Genomic DNA, 25274 nt, shown 5'->3' on the forward strand with positions numbered 1-25274 from the left:
CAAGCCAAGTTGTCTGTCCTTTTAGACAACTCTTTCTCCTTTTCCTCCTCTGCATGTCTCTGCATGGGTTCGGTATTCTCCCACAGGGCTCAACCTCTGTTTACTTCATCAACGTTTGGGAATACGTAAAGCACGACTTTAGTTTAATAGCTAATGCAGGTTTGGGTGACAGACTGCATTTGCTATACTGGTTGGTTTACAGAAGGCAAAGGGCACTAGAACGTCTTACAATTTACAGTACCTGCTTAAACTGGACCTTGTGTGTGTGTGTGTGGCCTTGTCAGTTGAGGAAGGAATGCTATACTGGGGAGTGAACAATTACTTTTCCTTCTGGCATACATGCTATGCTTTTGCTTCTCTCCGAATAGCTAGTTTCTCGTTTGCTACCTTTCAGCATTTGTATTGGTGTAAACAATGCTGTGCTATACAGTATTCTGCTGAAGTTGCATGCCTGCTTGTGAAAGTGCATTTACATGTATTCTTTGTTAAGTACACTGTCTCTGTGTGTGTGTGTGTGTGTGTGTTTGCGCCTGTGTGTGATAAAAATGAGTTTACATACCCATCCTTTGTTAAAAGGTTCCTGACGGCATTGAAACCTGCCATGTATCAACGCTTGCTGACATGCTCTTTAACAGCCTATAGTGTTAGCTCTCTCTCATATCTGTTGCTAGAGGTAGCACCCATAATGTTATCATTACATTCATATTCCCACCCATAAATGCATGTTATTTGAGGTTTGCTTTTAATGTATTTTATAGCCGCACTTCGTGTAGGATAGTTCCATTTACATGATTACCTTATCACACACACAGTGAAAGAGAGCGTGAGTTTGTGTCACAAAAGGTTGTAACGCCTGAGAGAACAATATATGCCACAGGGAAGGGAAAAAGAGGGGAAAGACAGGTGTGGGAGGCCAGCTCCTACTGACGGACTAGTATTTAATTTACTGTGATTTTACGACTTTGTGTGCGTCACAGTTACTCAGTGTGGGAGAACGGTAAAAAGGGAAAGTGCGAAGGAGAGGGTTGACTACAAAAAGAACCCATGGAGGGAAAGAGAGTAGCGTTAAGTGAGGTTATGAGTAAGAGTTTTGCTAAGCATTTGAGTGGAAGTTATTTGAGTAGGACCTTGTGGCACTTCCTTCGGATGCCTCCTTAGGTTGTACCAGTTTTTCAAGTCATGTTTTTTTTTTTTTTTTACTGTATGAAAGTTGTTACAACATTGTTCTAGGCTGAGAGGTGACCAATGAACTGACGGAGAGAGAAACCGAGTGATCAGAATAAGAGAAGGAGTAGTAAAGTGGAGGATAGAAAGAGAGAAGATAATTGTGTGAAAAAGAGTCAAGTGAAGTTTAATATAACCAGATCAATTGAGTGTCTTTAGATGCACTTGAAGAGGATTTGGAGTGGTTTCTACATTGGCTGTTAGTTACCTATGTTATGAAGCAGCACGGTGGGCGATAGCTGAAAATATTTTATTACAACTTGCAGAACAAGGGACTCATATCTGGCAGGTTATTTTCCATCAGTACACAGCCAGACACTTGTAGGTGTTCTATTCATTTATTGTTAGAGTATCTAGGAGGATCCAAGGACCTCTGCCTTTTGATACTGCGCCTAATTGCCTTCGGACACTTGAGGACCGTTTGCTGAGGAGAATTGATTATGGCCAGTTTCCTGTACTTTATCCTTCCGGCCCTAGGGGGCTACACCCTGACGTCGCTCTACCTGTTGAAGAACCCTCAGATCCTCCACAAGAAGAAACGGGCTGCCTTCCACTGTACCCACATCTCACACAGAGGAGGTAAGGAAGGAACGGTGGAGGGATGTGGTAGTTACCTTGCTGTTTCACTTTTCATCTATAATCATTGATGTGAATGGACTGGACAAGTGAAAGTGGGATGTTTGGAGCCTGTGGTGTAGCTGCATGCAGGAATGCTGAGTGTCTATTGATTTGACCCAGAGTCACACTATATCTGGATAAATATTTGGCTCTGATTTGAACTATCCTGTTATTTCAAGTCAGTGGGGATCAAGGAAAAGCAGGCAAGAGAGCGAGAGTCTTGGAGCTGGATGTGACAGTGATGTTCTCTGCTTTTCTGATCTGTCTTGGCAGGAAGCGGCGAGAGGATAGAGAGCACCATGGAGGCCTTCACACAGTAAGTGACCAACCCTAACCAAACCTGGCTTCAGATCAGTTACAGTGCGTATCATAAGTATTCACCCCCATTCGATTTCTTAACATTTTATTGTGTTACAAAGTGGTATTAAAATGGATTTAATTGTATTTTTGTTCAACAATCTACCTAAAATCATTTTTTTTTCTCCATTTTTATAAACGAGTCAATACATAGAAACACCTTTGGCAGCAATTACAGATGTGATTCTTTTTTGGGTAAGTCCCTAAGAGCTTTGCACACCTGGATTGTGAAATATTTGCCCATTATTCTTTAAAAAATACTTCATGCTCTGTCAATTTGGTTGTTCGATCATTGCTAGACACAGACAGCGATTTTCAAGTCTCGCCATAGATTTTCAAGCAGATTTAAGTCAACTGTAAGTAGGCCACTCAAGAACATTCACTCATTGGAGGCTGCTGAGGGGAGGACGGCTCATAATAATGTCTGGAATGGAGTCAATGGAGTGGTAACCACATCTTTAATGTGTTTGATACCATTCCATTTACTCCATTCCAGACATTATTATGAGCCATCCTCCCATCAAACTTTATTTGTCATGTGAAATGCTTACTTACTACAAGCCCTAACCAACAGTGCAATTTAAGTTGAAAAAAAATAGGTATTAGGTAAACAAATAAGTAAAGAAATAAAAAACAGTAAAATGACAGTGAAAATAACAGTAGCGAGGCTATATTTTTATTTAATTTATTTTATTTCACCTTTATTTAACCAGGTAGGCAAGTTGAGAACAAGTTCTCATTTACAATTGCGACCTGGCCAAGATAAAGCAAAGCAGTTCGACAGATACAACGACACAGAGTTACACATGGAGTAAAACAAACATACAGTCAATAATACAGTATAAACACGTCTATATACAATGTGAGCAAATGAGGTGAGAAGGGAGGTAAAGGCAAAAAAGGCCATGGTGGCAAAGTAAATACAATATAGCAAGTAAAACACTCGAATGGTAGTTTTGCAATGCAAGAATTTGCAAAGTAGAAATAAAAATAATGGGGTGCAAAATAAATAAATAAATTAAATACAGTTGGGAAAGAGGTAGTTGTTTGGGCTAAATTATAGGTGGGCTATGTACAGGTGCAGTAATCTGTCAGCTGCTCTAACAGTTGGTGCTTAAAGCTAGTGAGGGAGATAAGTGTTTCAAGTTTCAGAGATTTTTGTAGTTCGTTCCAGTCATTGGCAGCAGAGAAATGGAAGGAGAGGCGGCCAAAGAAATAATTGGTTTTGGGGGTGACTAGAGAGATATACCTGCTGGAGCGTGTGCTACAGGTGGGAGATGCTATGGTGACCAGCGAGCTGAGATAAGGGGGACTTTACCTAGCAGGGTCTTGTAGATGACATGGAGACAGTGGGTTTGGCGACGAGTATGAAGCGAGGGCCAGCCAACGAGAGCGTACAGGTCGCAATGGTGGGTAGTATATGGGGCTTTGGTGACAAAACGGATTGCACTGTGATAGACTGCATCCAATTTGTTGAGTAGGGTATTGGAGGCTATTTTGTAAATGACATCGCCAAAGTCGAGGATTGGTAGGATGGTCAGTTTTACAAGGGTATGTTTGGCAGCATGAGTGAAGGATGCTTTGTTGCGAAATAGGAAGCCAATTCTAGATTTAACTTTGGATTGGAGATGATTGATATGGGTCTGGAAGGAGAGTTTACAGTCTAACCTGACACCTAAGTATTTGTAGTTGTCCACGTATTCTAAGTCAGAGCCGTCCAGAGTAGTGATGTTGGACAGGCGGGTAGGTGCAGGTAGCGATGGGTTGAAGAGCATGCATTTAGTTTTACTTGTATTTAAGAGCAATTGGAGGCCACGGAAGGAGAGTTGTATGGCATTGAAGCTTGCCTGGAGGGTTGTTAACACAGTGTCCAAAGAAGGGCCAGAAGTATACAGAATGGTGTCGTCTGCGTAGAGGTGGATCAGAGACTCACCAGCAGCAAGAGCGACCTCATTGATGTATACAGAGAAGAGAGTCGGTCCAAGAATTGAAGACACACTGAACTCTATCAGAGAAGTAGTTGGTGAACCAGGCGAGGCAATCATTTGAGAAACCAAGGCTGTCGAGTCTGCCGATGAGGATGTGGTGATTGACAGAGTCGAAAGCCTTGGCCAGATCAATGAATACGGCTGCACAGTCATGTTTCTTATCGATGGCGGTTAAGATATCGTTTAGGACCTTGAGCGTGGCTGAGGTGCACCCATGACCAGCTCTGAAACCAGATTGCATAGCAGAGAAGGTATGGTGAGATTCGAAATGGTCGGTAATCTGTTTGTTGAATTGGCTTTCGAAGACCTTAGAAAGGCATGGTAGGATAGATATAGGTCTGTAGCAGTTTGGGTCAAGAGTGTCCCCCCCCCCTTTGAAGAGGGGGATGACCGCAGCTGCTTTCCAATCTTTGGGAATCTCAGACGACACGACTGATTTGAAGGGGTCCAGATTTTGCAGCTCTATCAGAACATCAGCTGAACGGATTTGGGAGAAGGAGAAATGGGGAAGGCTTGGGCGAGTTGCTGTTGGGGGTGCAGTGCTGTTGACCGGGGTATTAGTAGCCAGATGGAAAGCATGGCCAGCCATAGAAAAATGCTTATTGAAATTCTCAATTATGGTGGATTTATCAGTGGTGACAGTGTTACCTATCTTCAGTGCAGTGGGCAGCTGGGAGGAGGTATTCTTATTCTCCATGGACTTTACAGTGTCCCAAAACTTTTTTGAGTTAGTGTTGCAGGAAGCAAATTTCTGCTTGAAAAAGCTAGCCTTGGCTTTTCTAACTGCCTGTGTATAATGGTTTCTAGTTTCCCTGAACAGCTGCATATCACGGGGGCTGTTCGATGCTAATGCAGAACGCCATAGGATGTTTTTGTGTTGGTTAAGGGCAGTCAAGTCTGGGGAGAACCAAGGGCTATATCTGTTCCTGGTTCTAAATTTCTTGAAGGGGGCATGTTTATTTAAGATGGTTAGGAAGGCATTGTTTAAAAATATCCAGGCATCCTCTACTGACGGGATGAGATCAATATCCTTCCAGGATACCCCGGCCAGGTCGATTAGAAAGGCCTACCGTGCTTCTACACCTGCATTGCTTGCTGTTTGGGGTTTTAGGCTGGGCTTCTGTACAGCACTTTGAGATATCAGCTGATGTACGAAGGGCTATATAAATAAATTTGATTTGATTTGCTCGCTGAAGTGTTTCAGGGAGTGTTTTAAAGTGATGAGTGGAGATCGTTTGACCGCTGACCCATTACGGATGCAGGCAATGAGGCAGTGATCGCTGAGATCTTGGTTGAAGACAGCAGAGGTGTATTTAGAGGGGAAGTTGGTTAGGATGATATCTATGAGGGTGCCCGTGTTTAAGGCTTTGGGAAGGTACCTGGTTGGTTCATTGATAATTTGTGTGAGATTGAGGGCATCAAGTTTAGATTGTAGGATGGCTGGGGTGTTAAGCATGTTCCAGTTTAGGTCGCCTAGCAGCACGAGCTCTGAAGATAGATGGGGTGCAATCAGTTCACATATGGTGTCCAGAGCACAGCTGGGGGCAGAGGGTGGTCTATAGCAGGCGGCAACGGTGAGAGACTTGTTTTTAGAGAGGTGGATTTTTAAAAGTAGAAGTTCAAATTGTTTGGGTACAGACCTGGATAGTAGGACAGAACTCTGCAGGCTATCTTTGCAGTAGATTGCAACACCGCCCCCTTTGGCAGTTCTATCTTGTCTTGTCCGGTGTTACCGGTACAGAGTCAATGTGCGGGTGCAGTCGGGCTAAATGAGGTAATATCTACATGTGGGTATTGTTAAAGTTACTATACATAGATGATAAACAGAGAGTAGCAGCAGAGTATGAGATGGGGGGGTAGCCATTTGATTACCTGTTCATGAGTCTTATGGCTTGGGTGTAAAAGCTGTTGAGAAGCCTTTTGGTTGTAGACTTTGCGATCTACCGCTTGCAATGTGGTAGCAGAGAGAACAGTCTGACTGTGGTGGCTGTGGTCTTTGACAATTTTTAGGGCCTTCATCTGACACCGCCTGGTGTAGAGGTCCTGGATGGCAGGCAGCTTAGCCCCAGTGATGTACTGGGCCGTGCGCACTACAGTCTGTGGTACTTTGAGGTCGGAGGCCGAGCAGTTGCCGTACCAGGCAGTGATGCTCTCGATGTTGCAGCTGTAGAACATTTTGAGGATCTGAGGACCAAAGCCAAATCTTTTCAGTCTCCTGAGGGGAATAGGTTTTGTTGTGCCCTCTTCATGACAGTTTTTGCGTGTTTGGACCATTCTAGTTTGTTGGTGATGTGGATACCAAAGAACTTGAAGCTCTAATCCTGCCACACCACAGCCCCATCAATGAGAATGGGGTGTGCTCGGTCCTCCTTTTCCTGTAGTCCTTTGTCTTGATTACGTTGAGGGATAGGTTGTTATTCTGGTGTAACAGTATAACTTTAGACCGTCCCCTCGCCCATACCCGGATGCGAACCAGGAACCCTCTGCACACATCAACAACAGTCATCCACGAAGCATCATTACCCATCGCTCCACAAAAGCCGCGGCCCTTGCAGAGCAAGGGGAACCACTACTTCAAGGTCTCAGAGCAAGTGACGTCACCGATTGAAACGCTATTTAGCGCGCACCACCGCTAACTAAGCTAGCCGTTTCACATCCGTTACACTGGCACCACCCCGCCAGGTCTCTGACCTCCTCCCTATAGGTTGTCTTGTCGGTGATCAGGCCTACCACTTGTCGTCTGCAAACGTAATGATGCTGTTGGAGTCGTGCCTGGCCCTGCAGTCGTGGGTGAACAGGGAGTACAGGAGGGGACTGAGTACACACCCCTTAGGGGCTCCTGTGTTAAGGATCAGCGTGGCAGATGTGTTGCTACCTACCCTCATCACCCGGGGGCGGCCCGTCAGGAAGTCCAGGATCCAGTTGCTGAGGGAGGTGTTTAGTCCCAGGATCCTTAGTTTAGTGATGAGCTTTGTGGGCACTATGGTGTTGAACGCTGAGCTGTAGTCAATGAATAGCATTCTCACGTAGGAGTTCCTTTTGTCCTTTTAAGGACGCACTGAAGAATTAACATATTAGACCAGTTATGTTCAGCATCAGCTGAAAAGGTTACAAATGGTTCAGAAATCTACCACTCTATAGAGCAAGCGTGAGCCGAATGTTGCAAAATGGTTATAAACTCAGTTTGAGTTTCGATCACTACAGAAGAAGCAAATCCTAGACGTCGCCTTATCAATCTGCAGGTGGAAGCATACGTAGCCTAGGATGAGAACATCGATAACCTCTGAAGCATTCTAACGAGATCAACTCTGAGAACTACTGTACAAGGTACGGTGAAGTATCCATTCTTACCACCACCATGACCAGTAGTTCTACCTAGTCTTACACCCAACATCTCCGTGACCAAGGATTTGGACGATCAAGGACAGCTCAGTCATAAATACATATATTGCGTTCTCTTTTCCCGAGTGAGCGAATATTAGAGTGCTTAAGAGTTTGTGTTTTGTGAGCGTAGCTTCCCAATGTCCAATAGAGTAACTGCTTTGTCTCCTCGCCACTGTGTTATACCCAAACGGTCCTGTTTTGCTAGTCTTCGAGAGACAATTTACTGTATAATGTTTGTGTATTCTGTAATTGTTTAATTAGTTAGTAAATTAATAAATAATTGAGCTGATTCATCAATAAAGTAGGGTTAGTGCAGACGACAAGAAATTACGACGTTCAGAATGACTGAGGTAATAATACATTAATAAGTGACTGTAATCGATAAGACATGAAAATATCTGAAGAGTTCAATTCGGGAAATAGTAACTTTTTCCCATGGTGCCACAACTTCTTAGTTCATTAATGTTACAAGTCTTCACATTAAGGAGAAGTCACGACAGTATGCTTATCATCATTAAGGACTGGGGAGAATTTTAGGATAAAAAAAAAAAGATACAGAATTGATCTAAGCACAGGCAAAACCTTGTTCAGTCTGCTTTCCACCAGACACTAGGAGGTTAATTTAACTTTCAGCAGGACAATAACCTAAAACACAAGGCCAAATCTACACTGGAGTTGCTTACCAAGAAGACGGTGAATGTTCCTGAGTGGCCAAGAAGACAGTTTTGACTTAAATCTACTTTCAGGCAAAAACCTGAAAAGGCTTGTCCAACAATGATCAACAACAAATTTGACAGTTTGTAGAATTTTGAAAAGAATAATGGGCAAATGTTGCACAATCCAGGTGGGGAAAGCTCTTAGAGACTTACCCAGAAAGACTCACAGCTGTAATCAATACCAAAGGTTCTTCTACAAAGTATTATACAACGGGTGGGTCTAATATCTTGTGTTTCACTGAGTCATGGCTGAACGAAGACACGGATAATATTGAGCTGGCTGGGTTTTCTGTGCATCGGCAGGACAGAACAGCTACATCTAGTAAGACGAGGGGTGGGTCTATTTGTCAATAACAGCTGGTTTGTGATGTCTAATATTAAAGAAGTCTTGAGGTATTGCTTGCCTGAGGTAGAGTACCTCATGATAAGCTGTAGACCACACTATCTGCCTAGAGAGTTTTCATCTATATAATTCGTAGCTGTCTATTTTACCACTACAAACCGATGCTGGCACTAAGACCTTACTCAAAGAGCTGAATAAGGCCATCAACAAACAAGAAAATGCTCATCCAGAAACTGCGCTCCTTGTGGCCGGGGACTTTAATGCAGGCAAACATAAATCCTTTTTATATAATTTCTACCAGCATGTCATATGTGTAACTAGAGGGAAATCAACTCTAGACCACCTTTACTCCAAACACAGAGATGCATACAAAGCTCTTCCTCGCTCTCCATTTGGCAAATCAGGGATTCTGGCCCACTCCTCCATACAGACCTTCTCCAGATCCTTCAGGTTTGGGGGCTGTCGCTGGGCAATACGGACTTTCAGCTCCCTCCAAAGATTTTCTATTGGGTTCAGGTCTGGAGACTGGCTAGGCCACTCCAGGACCTTGAGATGCTTCTTACGGAGCCACTCCTTAGTTGGCCTGGCTGTGTGTTTCGGGTCGTTGTCATGCTGGAAGACCCAGCCACGACCCATCTTCAATGCTCTTACTGAGGGAAGGAGCTTGTTGGCCAAGATCTCGTGATACATGGCCGCATCCATCCTCCCCTCAATACGGTGCAGTCGTCCTGTCCCCTTTGCAGAAAAGCATCCCCAAAGAATTATGTTTCCACCTCCATGCTTCACGGTTGAGATGGTGTTCTTGGGGTTTTACTCATCCTCCTTCTTCCTCCAAACATGGCGAGTGGAGTTTAGACCAAAAAGCTATATTTTTGTCTCATCAGACCACATGACCGTCTCCCATTCCACCACTGGATCCTCCAGATGGTCATTGGCAAACTTCAGATGGGCCTGGACATGCGCTGGCTTGAGCAGGGGGAACTTGCGTGTTCTGCAGGATTTTAATCCATGACGGCGTAGTGTGCTACTAATGGTTTTCTTTGAGACTGTGGTCCCAGCTCTCTTCAGGTCATTGGCCAGGTCCTGCCGTGTAGTTCTGGGCTGATCCCTCACTTTCCTAATAATCATTGATGCCCCACGAGGTGAGATCTTGCATGGAGCCCCAGACCAAGGGTGATTGTCCGTCATCTTGAACTTCTTCCATTTTCTAATAATTGAGCCAACAGTTGTTGCCTTCTCACCAAGCTGCTTGCCTATTGTCCTATAGCCCATCCCAGTCTTGTGCGGGTCTAAAATTTTATCCCTGATGTTCTTACACAGCTCTCTGGTCTTGGCCATTGTGGAGAGATTGGAGTCTGTTTGATTGAGTGTGTGGACAGGTGTCTTTTATACAGGCAACACGTTCAAACAGGTGCAGTTAATACAGGTAATGAGTGGAGAACAGGAGGGCTTCTTAAAGAAAAACTAGCAGGTCTGTGAGAAACGGAATTATTACTGGTTGGTAGGTGATCAAATACTTATGTCATGCAATAAAATGCTAATTAATTATTTTAAAATCATACAATGTGATTTTCTGGATTTTTGGTTTTAGATTCCGTCTCTCACGGTTGAAGTGTACATATGATAAAACATTACAGACCTCTACATACTTTGTAAGTAGGAAAACCTGCAAAAGCAGCAGTGTATCAAATCCTTGTTCTCCCCATTGTATCAATTGTAAATTCTAGACACTCCCATCTCAAATACAATCCCTCCTGGACAAGATCACGGAGAGGAGTGACTGGCACACAGACATTGTGGAGCCAACTAACTGGTTCCCCTTTAATCACGCCATCCCTTCACATGGTTTAGAAATAGTTACAGACACATTCACAGATAAGACTAACCTGACCTCTCCCCTCTCTGGACCCCAAGTAACTGAGCCCTAGCAGAGAAGGGATAACTGCACACTGTCAACAGTATTTTTCAAAAAGAAGACATTCTAATGACAATAAATAAGATAAAACATCTTATTTATCTATGTTACCTAACTAATTCTGATTTTGCTACCACAAGGTACATATCCCAACCAGAAGTCATGGTTTACAGGCAACATCCGCACCGAGCTAAAGGCTACAGCTGCCACTTTCAAGGAGCAGGACTGTAATCCGGACACTTATAAGAAATCCTGCTATGCCCTCAGACAAACCATCAAACAGGCAAAGCATCAATACAGGACTAAGATTGAATCCTACTACACCGGCTCTGACGCTTGTTGGATGTGGCAGGGCTTGCAAACTATTAAACTACAAAGGGCAACCTAGCCGCAAGCTGCCCAGTGAGGCGAGCCTGCCAGATGAGCTAAATGCCTTCTATGCTCGCTTTGAGGCAAGCAACCCTGAAGCATGCATGAGAATGCCAGCTTTTTCGGATGACTGTGTGATCACACTTGCCGTAGCTGATGTAAGCAAGACCTTTAAACAGGTCCACATTCACAAAGCCACGGGGCCAGACGGATTACCTGGACGTGTACTTAAAGCATGTGCGGAACAACTGGCAAGTGTCTTCACTAACATTTTCAACATCTCCCTGACCGAGTCTGTAATACTTATGTGTTTCAAGCAGACCACCATAGTCCCTGTGCCCGCGAAGGTAACCTGCCTAAATTACTACCACACCGTAGCACTCATGTCGGTAGCCATTCAGTGCTTTGAAAGACTGGTCATGACTCACATCAACACAATCATCCCGGAAACCCTAGTCCCAGTGCAATTCACATACCGCCTCAACAGATCCATAAATGACGCAATCTCAATCGCACTCCACACTGCCCTTTCCCACCTGGACAAAAGGAACACCTATGTGAGAATGCTGTCCATTAACTACAGCTCATTGTTCAACACCATAGTGCCTACAAAGCGCATCCCTAGGTTAAGGATCCTGAGACTAAACACCTACCTCTGCAACTGGATCCTGACAGGCCGCCCCCAGGTGGTAAGGGTAGCAACAACACGTCTGCCACACTGATCCTCAACACTGGGGCCCCTCAGGGGTGTGTACTTAGTCCCCTCCCGTACTCCCTCTTCACCCACGACTGTGTGGCCAAGCACGACTCCAACACTATTATTACGTTTGCAGATGACTCAATGGTGGTAGGCCTGGCCCCCGACAATGATGAAACAGCCTATAGGGAGGAGGTCAGAGACCAGGACAACAACCTCTCCCTTAATGTGAGCAAGACTAAGGAGCTGATCGTGGACTTACATGAAAAGTAGGGCCGAACAGGCCCTCATTAACATCAATGGGGCTGTAGTGGAGTGGGTCGAGAGTTTCAAGTTCCTTTGTGTCCTCATCACCACAAACTATCATGGTCCAAACACACCAAGACAGTCGTGAAGAGGGCACGACACCTTTTCCCCCTCAGGAGACTGAGGATTTGGCATGGGTCCCCAGATCCTCAAAAAGTAATACAGCTGCACCATCGAGAGCATCCTGACCCTTAGCATCACACCTGATATGGCAACTGCTTGTCATCTGACCGTAAGGCGCCACAGAGAGTAGTGCATACGGCCCGGTACATCACTGGGGCCAAACTTCCTGCCATTCAGGACCTATACACGAGGTAGTGTCAGAGGAAGGCCCAAAAAATGGTCAAAGACTCCAGTCACCCAAGTCTTAGACTGTTCTCACTGCTAACGAACGGCAAGCGGTACCAGAGCACCAAGTCTAGGTCCAAAAGGCTCCTTAACTGCTTCTACCCCCAAGCCATTAGACTGATGAACAATTAATCAAATGGCCACCAGGATATTTACATTGAACCCCCCTTTGCTTTTACACTGATGCTACTCGCTGTTTATTATCTATGCATAGTCACTTTACCCCTACCTACATGCACATATTACCTATTACCATATTACCTTCAACATTTCAACATTGTTTCAATATTCAAACTCAATCTCAAGCTGTCCCATAGTTATGAAAGTGTCGGGAGTCAGGATGAGACAGACAGGCAGGCAGCATTTCTCAGCCAGTCGAAATCATGAATCAGCTGGCATAATTTTCATGGATATATACAAAGAAATATCAATTGAAAAAAGATCAAATGAAATGAAGTCCGGCTAGTTTAAAGTCTATCCAGCTTCAGTTTGAAGTGTTTGTGTTAGCTGTGTTTTTGGCTAGCTCCTCTGAACAACAGTGTCCTGATGAGAGAGCACATTTTCTATGCCAGGAGAAATCCAAATAGATTACACTAGAAAGCAATTTAAACATATGCAAATTAAGCTACTTTGCTGTTATTTTGGCTGCACTGTTTGACGTGACTGTAAGTTAGCTGTAGTTAGCTAGCTAGAATTCAAGGGATAAAAATGTTGCCAGCCAGTATGGGTATGAAACATTTAGAACGAATGACTAGAACAATTTAGAACAAAAAGACTGAACAACTGGGTCGAGTCTCTGGCAAACGAACTGGCTTGGGGTGCAACCTTAGATTTGTGTCGGGACTATATCTTGCGGAAGGATGAAATAGTTTAAATAAATTCATCAAGATAAAGTTTAATAAAAATATGTCAATCATTATTTGAATATGTAGGTAACCCTCGAAGCCGGTGTTTGAAGGGTATTGGCACAGTTTGCCGGCCCTCGATGAACACCCGTGCCAATATATCCTCCAAACACAGGCTTCTTCGGCATTATCACTTAATTGAATCAGTACTTATGTAAATTCGATATTTGAAAGAAATTGATGAAAACATCTTTTAAATGTGTTATTATGTGTAGATGGGTGACAAAAATATATTTAATCCATTTTGAATTCAGGCTGTAACACAATAAAATGTGCAATAAGTCAAGGGGTATGAATACTTTCTGAAGGCACTATAGGTCCATTGTAATTTTGACATACTTTCGATTTGGTTTTAGTCATTTTAAATTATGTTTTATTTGAGTTTTTTGTATTTTTCCCTCAAACCACCCTAAAACTGGATTGGACCCCCTCACAGGCCAGACTCGGACCGTATGTTTGACACCTCTGAGCTAGATTCAATCAGATCAAACATTAACATGCGCTAACCGACACCTGCATAGTTGGTGTTTCAAATCGGTGAGCAGCTGCTTGTGTGGTCATTGTCACAAAGCCACACCCATCCCACTCACGTTATAAGTTCAGAACTAGAAAATGTAGGCTATATAGAAATAATGAAACTCAAATTAAAAATCATTTAAACTAAATATTTCAGCCTAATCGATGTGTAGATTGTATCACACATTCCAGTGTTGGAACTTGTAAACATGGCTACATGGGATTACTACTAATGTGGCAATGTCTGCAATAAGCATGATGCCGGGAGCCACTTGTGGATTGACAGCTCTAATGCAGTTCCACCTACGACACGTTCAAAACAACAGTTATGCGGGTGTCGGCATTTAATCTACCACCACCCCCCCCCCTCAGTGCGGTGGAGCAGGGTACAGGAATGCTGGAGCTGGACTGTCACCTGACCCGGGATGGTCATGTGGTCGTGTCACATGACGAAAACCTCCTGAGGCAGACTGGCCATGATGTCACCATCTCCTCCCTAAACCTAGAGGTTAGAGGTCAAATGTATATTAAAACCATAGAATATAAAGCTCCCCTTGATTGTTGCTTGAACTCTTTGTTTACCATAGCTATTCTGACCTTAATATGTATGTATTATAATGTGTATACATGTAGGCCCCTTTTATAATCTGTTCCATAAACTGGTTTAGCTTTTATAAACTGTCCCATACAGTAATGAGGCAGTTCATTCATTTTGTAGTATAAAATATGAATTGTGTTTTCTTTTCAGGACTTACCCTTGTATAAGGACAGACTGGAGGTCACATTTAATGCAGGTATCCACTGTAACACATACACTACATGGCCATTTATTATGTGGACACCTGGTCGGCAAACATTTAATTCCAAAATCAAAGGCATTAATATGGAGTTGATCCCCCATAGCTGCTATAACAGTCTCCACTTTTCTGGGAAGGCTTTCCACTAGATGTTGGAACATTGCTGCAGTTACTTGCTTCCAATCAGCCACAAGAGCATTAGTGAGGTTGGGCCTCGCTTTGTGCACGGGGGCATTGTTTTTCATTTTAATTTTTTTAATGTTTTAATTATTAGTTTAAATTTTTTTTTTTTTTTTTAACCCCTTTTTCTCCCCAATTTCGTAGTTAGTCTTGTCTCATCGCTGCAACTCCCATACAGACTCGGGAGAGGTGAAGGTCGAGAGCCGTGCGTCCTCCGAAAAACACAACCCAACCAAGCTTCTTGACACAATGCCCACTTAACCCGGAAGACAGCCGCACCAATGTGTCGGAGGAAACACCCTGACTGTGTCAGCGTGCACTGCGCCCAGCCCGCCACAGGAGTCGCTAGTGCACGATGGGACAAGGATATCCCTGCAGGGCAAACCCTCCTCTAACCCGGATGACACTGGACCAATTGTGTTCCACGCCATGGGTCTCTCAGTTGCCGCCGGCTGTGACAGAGCCTGGACTCGAACCCCGAATCTCTAGTGGAGCTAGCGCAGCTAGCACTGTGATGCAGTGCCCTAGACCACTGTACCAATCGGGAGGTCCGCACGGGGGCATTGTTACGCTGAAACATGAGGGCCTTCCCCAAACTGTTGCCACAAAGTTGGAAAGGGCCAAGCACAGAATCGCCTAGAGAATGTCATTGTATGCGGTAGCATTAAGATTTCCCTTCACTGGAACTAAGGGGCCTAGCCCGAACCATGAAAAACAGCCCCAGGGCATTATTCCTCCTCCACCAAACTTTACAGTTTGCACTATGCAACTACCTCTGCAACTCAATGCTGCAAGGCAAACGCAACTTTTCATTGGAAATTCGTGTACTTCTGGTGTACCAAAATACAACGACGCTGTCAGCCTAATTAAGGCACACACACTCATCCACCATACTTCTCTGACAGAAGTGGGTCAATGGCATAGACAAATTCTCTTTGTGAGGTTTCGCACCAATGTGTGTGTGTATATGCGTGCGTGTGTGTTATCATGACATTCACTACCTCACCCTTCTCCCTCTCATCCCCTCCCTTTCTTCCTTCCTTTCCAACACCAGGCCACTACAGCACCGGTACAGACAGGAAGTTCACCCTGTTGGAGGAAGTGTTCAGGAAATTCCCTAAGATGCCAGTCAACATCGAAATCAAAGAAGACAACAGCTTGCTGATGGAGAAAGTACAGGACTAAGCTAAATTCAATCAAATTCAACTTTATTTACAGAATATACTTTATAGGGTTCACAAGAAGACAGAAAGGACACAAGATAGTTGGATAGCAAAGCAAGCACTATATCATGTAGGAACTATCTTCCTTCATGTGCAATCAGTGAAAGCATTACCATGGTTCTCTCTCAATACCACATGTATGATGACATCTATAGTGCCACCAACTGGTCCAGTGCAGCCATCTAAGGTTGCAGTGACTTTATCACACAGCTTCTAAGGACATATACATTGGTTTACGTACCAAATTTCATGGCCCCATGTCTATCGGTTCAATTCTTATAGCCCTGGTGTTATATGGTGCCATCTAGTTGTGTGACGTGGCCGACTTTGAATGCAGCAACTAATCCTTCTCCAATTCATTACAGGCTAATTCATTGAGTCTATACCAAATCTGGAGTCAATATGATTTATGGTTCGTGAGAAGATTTGTGTTTTTAGCATTAGCATATGCTAACGTGCAGGTTACAGTGCAGCTATATTTGAATTTAACAACTAAAACCATTTAAAGACTGATGTCATGAATAAATAAAAAAATCTGGACATAATCTGACATGTGGTTCATGAGGAGAAGACGATTGCAGATGTTTTTGAGCATAAGCGTTCCTTAGGAAAAGAAGTTGTTAAGTTCTCTTTTTTGAGTAATCAATACCAATTTCAGTTTCAAGTTGATAGGCCATTGTGAAGTGGATTTAAAAAGGTTTTAAATGGACACACAAAATCAGATTTTTTGATTTGTCATTAACCAAACCCCAAGCTTGGTGTGATTTGGACTTGTTTTTCAAAGGTTTTCCAAAATTCTCAAGGTGGATGAAAAAAATATCCTGACAGGCCTTATGGGTCCTTGAGGCAAATTTGTTCAGCATGAGGAAAGACACCTACGTCAAACGGGGCGGTGGATATGAGGGTTTAAGTGAGACCGCTTATAACATTGCCACCTATAGGCCAATCGGTACCATTCTTTTTGACACATTTTACTCATGGTCTTTGTGTGCCAAATTAGGAAAAAAAGTTAACAATCTATGCTTGAGTTATTTGACTATGTCAGGGGGAAAAAAATAATCTAACGATAATAGGTTTCACAGCTTCACTAAATGTTTTAGTCACAGACAACGAATAACTCCCGTCTCCCTTTCTGCCCTGGTCTCTCTCTCGCTCTCTCTCAGGCGTCCAACATGGTGAAACAGTATGATAGAGAGGACCTTACAGTGTGGGCGACTGTAGACTCTACCATTATGAAAATGTGCCGCAGATCTGTAAGTGTCAACTAGGGGAAGATACAATAAACTGAACCAGGGGTCCAACTCCTGTCCTAGGGAGAGATATTTTCTTGCACTCTCTCAACCCAGCCTCTCTCTTCCCTGTCCCTCCTGTTCTCTTCTATCCCATTCCTCCATCTCTCCCTCTCCCTCTCTGCTCTCCCTCTCTCCTTATAGAACTCCACCATGCCCTATAGTTTCAGTATGAGACGAGGGCTGCAGCTGCTCCTCCTTTACTACAGCGGCCTGCTGCCCTTTGTTCCGCTGGGAGAGAGCTTCCTGCAGTTCTACCTGCCCCGCATCATTAACAGGTGTGTGTGTGTGTGCGTGCGTGTGTGTCATGTATGTTTTTTTGCGTATGGGTTCCAAAGTTCATGTGCTGATACAGTACCCATCTGACTTCACCATCATCTGTTATGTCTGTGCATGGATGTGTGTGGTCACATGTTTATCTTTGAGTATAGGTGCATACGGATGTGGTGACAGAGAGCTTTCTATTGTTCTTTCTCTGGCAACCCTGTGTGTGTATGTCGTAAATTGTAACTATCATATAATCTCATTCTATTTATGCAGAACATATATTCCTGAGGAGCGTCTTCTGAAGAACAGAATGGTCATCTATCTGATAGAAAAGTGGGTACATTTACTACAGTAACAAAGCAGTTCCCTTTCCCTACTAAAACCAACAGACCATGTACAAGCTTTGATAAAAGATTAAACCACCTGCAAAACGTTAATGTTTTTCCAGATTAACGATGAGGAAGAGTCTATTCAAACATCTGGCCAACAGAGGAATTCAGGTACAGAGCAACCACCATCATTACTATTATCATCATAATTGTTACTGCCATCACTTCCTAGCCCCTTCTGCTAACCGCTTCAGTATGTCATGGCCCGTCAGTAGGGTCAGCAGAGCTCCTGTTACATCCCTCTTTCCCTTATCCAGCCCTTTAAGAACTATAGACACTGAGTGTCTAGGGCAAGGAGCAAACATAGGAGTTCCAATCCAGCTCGATTTTAGTGGAATTTCTCTGTTCTACTGATCTATAATGGACTTTTGGATGATCAGTGGGCAATGGCTGGCCTACCCCACCAAGATGAGCCGGCCCAGTTCTGATAGACTTGAGGTCATGCAAACTCACATTCAAAGTCAAACGCGGCATCAGCAAAGAGACCTGCTCCCAACTCCATCATCAGTTAGTCAGCCAAGATCATGGGTGGTAAAAAACGGAAAGGGTGCCTATAAACTTAGAACACATTCTACATTGTCACCTCACTCAAAACATCCTATTTTTGAGATGGCTAAAACTATGATTTGGTCAAACACTAAAGTCCATTATCCTAATGATTCCTGTAATGAAAGTGGCTGCCCTCCAAATATGCCTGTGTCCTCACTGGGGCCTGCTGATGCAATGAGCGAGCCACTCTCCTCTCTCCCCATGCGCTCGAGAGAAAAATGCTTTCTAACGTACAACAAGCTTCATCCCCTTGTCCCTGTCGAAGAGAGGAGGTCCTCAGCTTTCTGTAGGTATACTTATTTATTTCCCAACTGTTTTTTAGCACATAACATTTAGTGTTGAATTAATGTGCTTTTTTAGTAGCTTCCACTTCTACAGGTGTTGAACCCTACATTAATTAGCCTATGATATTCGTTACTGCACATTAAGATGTATGTAATTCATCTCTATAGAACAAAAATAAATCAGTAAATCCTGGAGTCCTATTTGGACAGTAAAATATAGCAATTATAGTTTAATTTTGAACCCCAAAATTCATGACAATCACTGGATTAGCACATAAAAATATATTGAAACATGCATTCCTGCTTGGACGTGAATACCTCCGTAGTCTATTTATTATACTTCTTAATAAAGTACTACAAATGACTTATAAGATGATTACTTGTGATTTGGGTCCTACCAAATCATGGGCTGGTGCCACCAACTGTAAAAGTAAGTGACACCAGTGGAAAATGACAGTCTGGAGGCCTGTAATAGAAACGAATAGGGTAGGTGTTGATTCAGGGGAACACATATGATAGGCACTTGTTTGAAATATATCTTAAAGCCTAGATTCAATCAGATCAAGAGTTAACCAGCGATAGCTGCATTGCTGATGTTTTGGCGGTGTTGGAGCTGTCAAATCGGTGAGCAGCTGCTCTTGATTATTGTCACAAAGACACACCCCTCCCACTCACGTTAGAAGTTCAGAACAAGAAAGTGTAGTCTATATAGAAATAATGATGCTCATATTGAAAATAATTCAACTAAATAATGAGGATTTCTATCAGCCCAATCGATGTGTAGATTAATATCTCAAACTCCAGTGTTCAAAATTATAAACAAGGCTACATGGAATTTCTCTTAATGCAACTTGGTACAGCCTATGGCAATGCCCACTTTAGGTATAATGCCAGGAGTTACTTGTGGATTTGACATTTCTAACACAGTTCCACCTCCAAAACAATTGCTATGTGGGTGTTGGCTAAAGCAGAAGAAGCACAGAGTGACAGCAGAGAAGATGCTGAGACCGACCGACAGCACACCAGGAAGGCAAACAAAATAGCTAGAGCAGAGGCACAGTTAAGTGTTAAGTTGTATCTCCAGTGGTGCTTTTATATATTGTACTTGTTTTTAACATGAGCTGGTTACAAAAGATGAGGAGGACCACATCTCGTCAGCCACTGGTTGAGAAACGCTGTACTTAACTGCCAATGTTATGTGTCAACACTACTGCTTGTGTCTAAGTTTAATTTAGTGGATGAGAATGTCAGACAGAAGACTCAAGCCTGGTGTAGATGTAGGTCTGTGATAAAGTCTGGGCAGTGGCTGATAGTCTGGGGACCACTACCCCTGTGGGGGGTTGGCGGCACGTGTAGTGGTGTGGGCTCCCAGTCCACTCCTACGGCCCAGCTCACTAATAATCACCTATATTTTGACCATTTTTAGTGCAGCGCTCTTGACCTTGTTGAAGACCGAATGCACACCCGGGTCAAAATGAGTTTGACACTCCTGGTGAAGGGACAGGTGACTGAAATGGAACCAGGGTCATGTTCATTCAAGAACACCATAGCAAAATGTTGCGCAACAAAAAATGTAAATCAGCATTTCACATTCAATGTTCAGATAGTAGCTCCCCGTTTCACTTTGTTTTGAACCTAAACAACACAACACAGCCTTCTCACTCATATCCGCCAACGTGGAAAATACTATAGTAATTATTGTAGTGTTTTTGCAGATTTTAATATACTGTAGTGTTCACTGTAGAGTTTTTGCATAATGTACTATACTGTAGTATTTATGGTAGTGCTTTTGCAGGCATTACTGTAGGATTTACTATAGTGCTTTAGTTTTATTATCTTTGACATAGAATTGGAGGCTTTCTCCTACAGGAAACCTACTGGAGAAATACTAAAAGAGCAAATTTGACATAACCTGAAGGTAGGTAGGACTGGAGTCAGAATGAATAGTTCAGAGCTTCTGCTCTTTTCTATAACCTGTAGGGATCACGATATATGGTCCATACTTAGCATGTAGATGTCTCACTTACAGTGCATTCAGAAATTATTCAGACCCCTTCACTTTTTCCACATTCTGTTACGTTACAGCCTTATTCTAAAATTTATTTAAAAAATGTTTTTCCCCTCGTCAATTTACACACAATACGCCATGACGATAAAGCAAAAACAGGTTTTTAGAAACTGAACTATCACATTTACAAAAGTATTCAGACCCTTTGCTATGAGACTCGACATTGAACTCAGGCGATCCTGTTTCCATTGATAATCCTTGATGTTTCTACAACTTGATTGGAGTCCACCTGTGGTAAATTCAATTGATTGGACATAATCTGGAAAGGCATACATACACCTGTCTATATAAGGTCCCACAGTTGATAGTGCATGTCAGAGCAAAAAACAAAAAGTGAATGGAATATTTCTGGTGGCACAAAATAGGGTGAGGGGAATGGGCAGGGTATATGCAAATGGAATACTATAGTTCCTCATCACCTCTTTGAAGTCACATAGATGGTATTCAGAGAGTTAGGAAAATCAGCCTTTAATTTCCTTGCACCTTACTTGTGGCATGATCTACAATACACTTTATAATTGGTGGAATTTGTGCCTCTATGGTATTTCAGACGGTTGTGAGGGGACCTTTTTACTGAAGATTGTCTTTTCTGTTATTCTTTTTGTGTATATGAATGTGTTTAGATGTGTATTTTGGTGCTTAATACAGGGCTCATCTGGAAAAGTGACCTTGGTCTCAGCATTGACACCTCGTCAAAATAAAGGTTAAATAAAAAAAATGGTATTTACTATTGTTAAATAAGTGTAGTGTTTTTGCAGACATTACTGTAATATTTACTACACTGCTTATTTTTGCAGATAATACTGTAGTATTCTACAACATTCTAAAGTACAAGTACAACACATGATCAAGGGATACTACAGTGTGTAGTACAGTATACAAAAGATTACTATAGAATTCTTTAGCACGTACTGTAGTATTTTTCTCATGTGGGATAACTGACGTCTGGCCCTCTCGATCCTCAGGTGCACCTGTTCGTCTGCAACGAGGATCCTGACATCGAGGCGGCGTTTGAAGCAGGAGCCACAGGCGTCATGACAGACTACCCCACCCTCCTGACTGACTACCTACACAGACACAAGACTGACAGCCCAAACCTCAAATCAAACTACTAATTCACAAACAGGTTCTTAACTGACAGCTCGAGCTACCTATCAAGAGACCTCCACTCGTACATTGTGTGTCACCGAAAGAACCACACTGAAATCGCAATTTTACTTCACAACTCCGGTCTCCACCAATGAGCAGAAGGACAGCTCTGTGAGGAAGTTGGCCTAAAAAGCACAGATCCAAGACCAGCGTAACTTTCCGAAATCCCAACCTTAACCAATAGAGGGACAAACATATAACCAATCTCTGACCAATGTCTTTAGGCAACTTCATTCCATCTACACAAAAGTATGTCACTTACACTTACTGTCTTTTGGTTAATGGATTGTGGCCATATATTGAGACACTGTTCACCTCTCTCTGCAACCTTCCCAAACCCTAATGGATCTATCAGTGAATGTCTGGATGTTGTTGGGAGGAGAAGTGATTTCTTTAAGTATATATCCTTAATGTTCTCTCATAGTATTATGACATTTACATAATGGAACTGACTTTTGGGATATTTAAGACATGCTTTACAAATTGTATGTTTGTCAATGCAAAGATGATTTAAATAAATACTTGTATACCGTAATTTCCGGACTATAAGCCGCTACTTTATTCCCACACTTTGAACCTCGCGGTTTATACAACGACGTGGCTAATTTATGGATTTTTCCCGCTTTCACAAGATTCATGCCGCCAAAAAACTGAGCACCGTCACATAATGTGACGTAAATCGAGCGCGCTCAAACTTCCCAGCATAATGATTACCGTAGTAATTTTGTCACCCTCATCATGGCAAAGACACAGAGAAATGCATATGATGCAGCTTTCAAGTTGAAGGCGATAAATCTGGCTGTTGGAAAAGGGAATAGAGCTGCTGCATGGGAGCTTGGCCTTAATGAGTCGATGATAAGACGTTGGAAACAGCAGCGTGAGGAACTGACTCAGTGCAGAAAGACAACAAAAGCTTTCAGAGGGAAGAAACGCAGATGGCCCAAAGTATTTACAGCCACATCAGTGTAAATCGTGCATTTAAGGTGGCGCTCCTTGTTCAGTGGGAGGCTTGGAAGACAAGTGGGGAGAAATCCTTCACTAAAACGGGCCGCAGGCGAAGAGCATCTTATGGTCAAGTCTGCCAGTGGGTCCTGACAGCGTGGAGCATTGTCAAAAAATCCACTATCATCAACGGGTTTCGTAAGGCTAGACTGCTGCGTGTTGAAGGGGCAGCATGAGCTCAGCGGGGTATTTGCCTCTGGATGAAAGTGACGAGAGCGACAATGAAAACGATCCAACATCGGATGAAGCAATTCTGAGGCTATTCAACTCCGACACCGAAGGAGATGACTTCAGTGGTTTCAGTGCACAGGAGGAGGAAGATAGTGACCATTGACTTTCTTGGTAGGCTACTGTTTTAATTTTTGTTACAAGCCGTGTTTCGGTAAAGCCTATTTATTTTTGTTACAAGCCGTGTTTCGTTAAAGCCTATTTATTTTTGTTATACAAGCCGTGTTTCGTTTAAAGGCTGTGTAAAGTTAATTTGTTTCAATGTACCGGTAGGCACCTGCGGCTTATAGACATGTGCGGCTTATTTATATACAAAATACATATTTTTTAATAATTCAGTGGGTGCGGTTTATATTCAGGTGCGCTTAATAGTCCAGCAATTACAGTAGTTAAGCATTCAAGGCCAACTTCCATTTGTTTGTACCACTGGAAAATAACGGCTTCCAACACACAGTATTTATGTGTTTACTTGCTTCACTTCCTCATTCTCTCAGCCCAGGCCATGGTCAAAGTCCGTTCAGTTCTTAACAATAATCTACCAGCCAGTCAGGTCCCAGTGGGAAACAAAGGCTGCACTTCCTGGTTCTATGTGTGTTGGATGCAGTATAGCAAATAGGTTAAAATAATAAGTAGATAAATTCAAACAACTCTTTAGAGACGTATTAAGAGATTAAGACCTTGTCCTTTAGAATTCTGAGAAATAAGCCTTCTGTGACACACACAGCAGCCACAATGAATAAGAGCTGAAAACACAGGGCACTGGACTGGTTCATCTAAATCTAGATAAGAATTTCAGACTTGAGAGTTGAGCACAAGTCAGATCTTTAGCTAATGTAAATTTCTTATCATGTTCATGTATAATGATTTAATTCTGTTTTTAGAACAATAATTTGCCCCATTGTTTTCATTTTTGTTTGTGGCTTTGATGGTATGCCATCTAACAGTGGCTATATTAGTAGGCCTACTGCTAATGTTATGTGTCAGTACTACTGCCTGTGTCTAAGTTTAACTTAGAGTGGATGCGAATGTCAGAAGACTCAAGCCTGGTGTGGATGTAGGTCTGGGCACCACTACCCCCGTGGTGGGGGTGAGTTGGCGGCACGAGCAGTGGTGTGGGCTGGTATGGATAAAATGCGAGGGTCGAATTCTTGTCCCAGTCCACCCCAGCGGCTCAGCTCACTAATAATCACCTATTTTTTTAAACATTTTGACAGCGAGGACATATAACCAATTTTCAGTGCAGCGCTCTTGACCTTGTTAATCCAGTGGCTTTATTAGGCCTACAGTTATTGTGTTATGTAGCAAGTAAACTGTAGCTAGTATACGGTCTTGAGCTACAGTAGAATCTCTATGATCTTTCTCATGCGTGACCAAGGACAACATGGACAGGATTCAGATGACTTCTACATAGCTTAACCTATGAAACTAGTCCCCCTACTAGTTTCCTACTCGGGTCTTGACGAGAAAAAAAAAACTTGTCGGGGGAGGTTCTCTTCTGCACTGTTCAACCAATCCAGTAAATGTGGAGGAGAACAGATGGCGTGTCGCCATGGAAAGGAGTCACCCTACCTCAGTGGAGTAGCCTTGTTAACGTCCAAAAGAGGAAGTTCAGTCACAGGCTCTCTTTCCATTTCCCCTGAAAACCGGAACATCTGGTCGTTGGGGACTCAGCAGAGATACTTAGAAAGTAGGAGATAGGAATCTCAGTGGCCAATGAATAGTAAAACATATAATGCCCCACTAACAGACTTTTGACCAATCGTGTTCACGTTGTCATTCTGCGTCATGCGGTTGCTAAACTAATCATCAAGCAATCCCTTCTAAAAGTCAGGGTATGACGCCACATTCATGTGCAAGTCGGACCTAAGAAACTCTGACATTTCCGACTTGCTAACTGGTTATATACCACGTTCAGCAAGTCGGAAATTTCTGTGTTTCCTAGTTCTGTTTAGCATATGAACAGTACCACCGTATGAGTCATAATATCCATAAAACCTTGCAGTGAAACGGTTCCAATCATTTTCCCCATAAGCGATTTTAGAAATACTTAAAATAAGGGCTGTGTATTGTGCAGTGGTGAATAGTACTTAAGTAATTTTTGGTGGTGTATGTACTTTGCTATTTCCATTTGACAACTTTTACTTAACTACATTCCTAAATAAA

The 25274-nt window shown here is 42.9% G+C and overlaps 1 protein-coding gene and 1 non-coding gene across 2 annotated transcripts; one reads left to right on the plus strand and one right to left on the minus strand.

The window, feature by feature from the left end:
* Nucleotides 1-80: 80 nt before the first annotated feature.
* LOC118358933 (lysophospholipase D GDPD3-like) lies at nucleotides 81-24736 on the plus strand. Its single transcript, XM_035736954.2, has 10 exons — nucleotides 81-1803; nucleotides 2116-2158; nucleotides 14059-14194; nucleotides 14435-14480; nucleotides 15718-15836; nucleotides 17050-17139; nucleotides 17320-17453; nucleotides 17716-17775; nucleotides 17891-17942; nucleotides 21698-24736. The coding sequence occupies exons 1-10, from the start codon at nucleotides 1665-1667 to the stop codon at nucleotides 21845-21847; spliced, it is 969 nt and encodes a 322-aa protein (XP_035592847.1). The 5' UTR covers nucleotides 81-1664; the 3' UTR covers nucleotides 21848-24736.
* On the minus strand, nucleotides 20516-20569 carry LOC118359395 (U7 small nuclear RNA). Its single transcript, XR_004820650.1, has one exon. It is a non-coding gene; the product is annotated as a U7 small nuclear RNA (small nuclear RNA).
* Nucleotides 24737-25274: the final 538 nt, after the last annotated feature.

The sequence above is a fragment of the Oncorhynchus keta genome, chromosome 26, assembly GCF_023373465.1.
Source record: "Oncorhynchus keta strain PuntledgeMale-10-30-2019 chromosome 26, Oket_V2, whole genome shotgun sequence".
NCBI classification, from domain to species: domain Eukaryota; kingdom Metazoa; phylum Chordata; class Actinopteri; order Salmoniformes; family Salmonidae; genus Oncorhynchus; species Oncorhynchus keta.